This window comes from Habropoda laboriosa, unplaced genomic scaffold (assembly GCF_001263275.1).
Source record: "Habropoda laboriosa isolate 0110345459 unplaced genomic scaffold, ASM126327v1 scaffold200, whole genome shotgun sequence".
Classification (NCBI taxonomy): domain Eukaryota; kingdom Metazoa; phylum Arthropoda; class Insecta; order Hymenoptera; family Apidae; genus Habropoda; species Habropoda laboriosa.
The window spans coordinates 195,634-198,630 of NW_017100306.1; the positions used below are offsets into that span (position 1 = coordinate 195,634).

At 30.8% G+C, this 2,997-nt stretch overlaps 1 protein-coding gene across 1 annotated transcript in view; it reads left to right on the top strand.

Moving 5' to 3' along the window:
• LOC108574012 overlaps positions 1-2,267 on the top strand; it is an 8,359-nt gene extending 6,092 nt beyond the window's left edge. The window contains exon 2 of the mRNA XM_017936509.1: positions 516-2,267. Coding sequence (XP_017791998.1) covers positions 558-2,267 — 1,710 coding nt within the window. The 5' untranslated portion in view covers positions 516-557. The remainder of the gene's footprint in view (positions 1-515) is intronic.
• Positions 2,268-2,997: the final 730 nt, after the last annotated feature.

The following is a 2,997-nucleotide window of genomic DNA, read 5'->3' on the forward strand; positions in this document are numbered from 1 at the left end:
TTATAAATAATACATATTTATATATATACAAATGTGTGCAACATGGGTATATATCAATGTAATATGTTGGCAACAAATGTATATTCTGTATAGTTAGCATATTTATTAATTTGAACTTTTTATTGGAAATATACTTTTTACAAAATTACCTTAACTAATTAATATGTAACTAATAAATATTGTTTTCTTTAAATGTTGCCGTTTAAGATTAATTAAACAAATCATAATAGAATTGAAATCACAATAAAATTGCATCTTAAATTTAAGTAGATCCAGTCAAATAGGATTAATGAGTGAAACTATATTTATACTTTATCTCATCTATGTGCTTCAAATTTTTGTCTGTAATTGTACTGAATTTTTATGTAATGAATTTATTAATGAATTATCAAATATTATTGCAAATATATTTTTTACATGTTAGAATTTAATATTACCATTTTTGAAAATAATGTTGTAAACATAAGTATAGAGCTAACTTTACAAAAAATAAATGTAATATTTTTTGTTTGCAGATATAAGACTGTTATGTTGAAAATAAAATACCTCTGTGGAAAATGTTGACAGTGATGTGTCCAAACTGTCGTCACCGATTCCCAGCTCCTGGTTGCTGTGAACTTCAAAATATGAATGAAGATAATACTCTAATTCATCAAGCAACCTGCTATTATGGTGGCCTGCTAGTTCCTAAAGGCTACACAAGTGGTGGTGGCTGTTTTATAAATGCGCCAACCATAATTCATAGTCAACCTATTATCAATTCTTTCAACTATCCGTCAATGACACTTGATTTGGAGAAACCAAGAATTAATAAGCAAAAGGAATGTTTTCTTCAGAGGTCCAAAAAAAATATGCAAAGTTTTGAATTTCCAATCAATAAAGAAGGTCAACAAAATCAAGGTTCTGGATGTCAAATTATCACAAGCTGTGACTTAACTGGAGGAAGTGTTACAATAACAACACCAAGCATACAATCTGGAGGCTGCTTGATTCAAAGTACAGACTCTAGCATTCTCATGCAAACACCACATGTGGAAATCCGTCCAAAATTGTCTGGTGGTGGATGTTTTATGCAAAAAACATTATCAACAGAAAATCAAGAAGCTTCTGTTATACTTCCTGAACATAAAAATCAACAGGAAGGTGTGAATCAGAATGAAAGAACGTTTTTACTACCTCCAAGTGGATGCCAAGAACTACCAGGGATTCGAAGAAATATGTTACCACAGGAAACTGTTGTAGGAAATTTTACAGATGCTAATTGTGAAGAGAAACCAGTTTTTTCAAGTTTTCAAGTGACCAATGTGCCAGTGATGCAATTTCAACAAGCTAAAAGTTCTAAAAAAGGCGAACAAGAATTGGAACAAAACAAAAATTTCAATTGCTGTTGTAATAATGTTCAAAATCTTTATCATGTTAAATCAAACAGCCTCCCAGTTTCTGAAAATCATAATTCTGTAGTTTTGAATTCTAATCCAGGAGTACAGATTCAAGTAAATGCAACTGTACAGCTTCCTGCAAGTTTAGGACAATGTACAGTAAATATAACTGCTACTACTACAAATTCTCCTAATTCTGCATCAGGCATAACTGCAAAAACTAAAAACAATTTCAATGGTGGAGGTTTGGTGCAGGAAAATGAAACTCAGAATGACGAAGAAAATTTTGAAGAAAGCAGGGATAGAACTCCCACTACACCAATTTCGTGGTTGATGCCATGTCCCTGGAGTTTTGACAGTTATATGATGGACCGGGATGCGGCTAGACTGAGTAAAGTTAAAAGACTTTTACAAACTTGTGGTTGGTATCATGAAGGCCTTAGTTGGCAGCAAAGTGAAAATTTATTAAAAAATGCTGCAGTTGGCAGATGGCTAATGAGGGATAGTTCAGATAGTAGATATATGTTTGCAGTATCCGTGCAAACTGCTAGAGGACCTACCTCTGTTCGAGTTCACTATTTTGTAGGGCAGTTTCGATTAGATGCTGAACCTAGTCTTGCTTTTGCAATCCCCCTTTTTGATTGTCCAATCAAAATGCTAGAGTATTATGTGGAGTATTCAAAAAGTGTTGATGAACATAGAAAAGAGGTTTGGGTAGATTATAGTGGACAACTTTATAGTCCAATTTATTTGACAAAGCCTTTAGTTAAAGAAGTTAGGTCTCTTAGTCATTTGGCCAGGTTAGTTGTTAATAGGTACAAACTACTCACTGAGCACTTGCCACCATTAATTAGAAATTATTTAGCAGAATACCCATATACTCTTTGAAATATGATGTGTAATGTTTTTCTGATTTCTGGATTTTCTTTAACAATACTTTAAAAAACTACAAAATGTGTGTATTATACTAAATGAATTAGCAAATTACTTTACAATGAATAATATTTAGGAGAAATATTTATCAAATCGTTGATAAAAAGAATTGTTTAATTTGTTCCATTTGTTTTAGGGGAAATAGTAAAATTTCTATTTCTACTTGCTTTAATTTATAGAAATAAATAAAATCGTTTAGCAAAATACTTCAAATTAAATATTCATTTCGGTTTGAGATTACTGCATAACAAATAATTGCTGGCACTAATTCCGGAAATCAGAAATATTCGAGAATATGTTTATTTTTATACATTTTAAAGCAATTTATATCAGAATCCGTACTTGTGGTGAAATATGATATAAAGTATAACTAGTGAGATATCGAAACTTACACTTTCGTAAATTAAATAAACAATTACATATGGCTCGCAACATTTTATTAAAAAGGTACGAGACATTTAATTGTTCAAATAACCAATGAATTTGAAAATGAAACGAAAGTGTGTAACTCTATTCGTAGTCAACAAAGCATAATATTACAAGATTGATTATTCGACCGAGTTTCTTTTCACGTTTCAAATTTTTTTGGAGAACAGTGTACCATTTACATACCCTGTTCGAACCAAACAAAATGTTTAACAATATTTTTCTTTATAAGTGATTAACGAAACTATTTTTTTTTAAG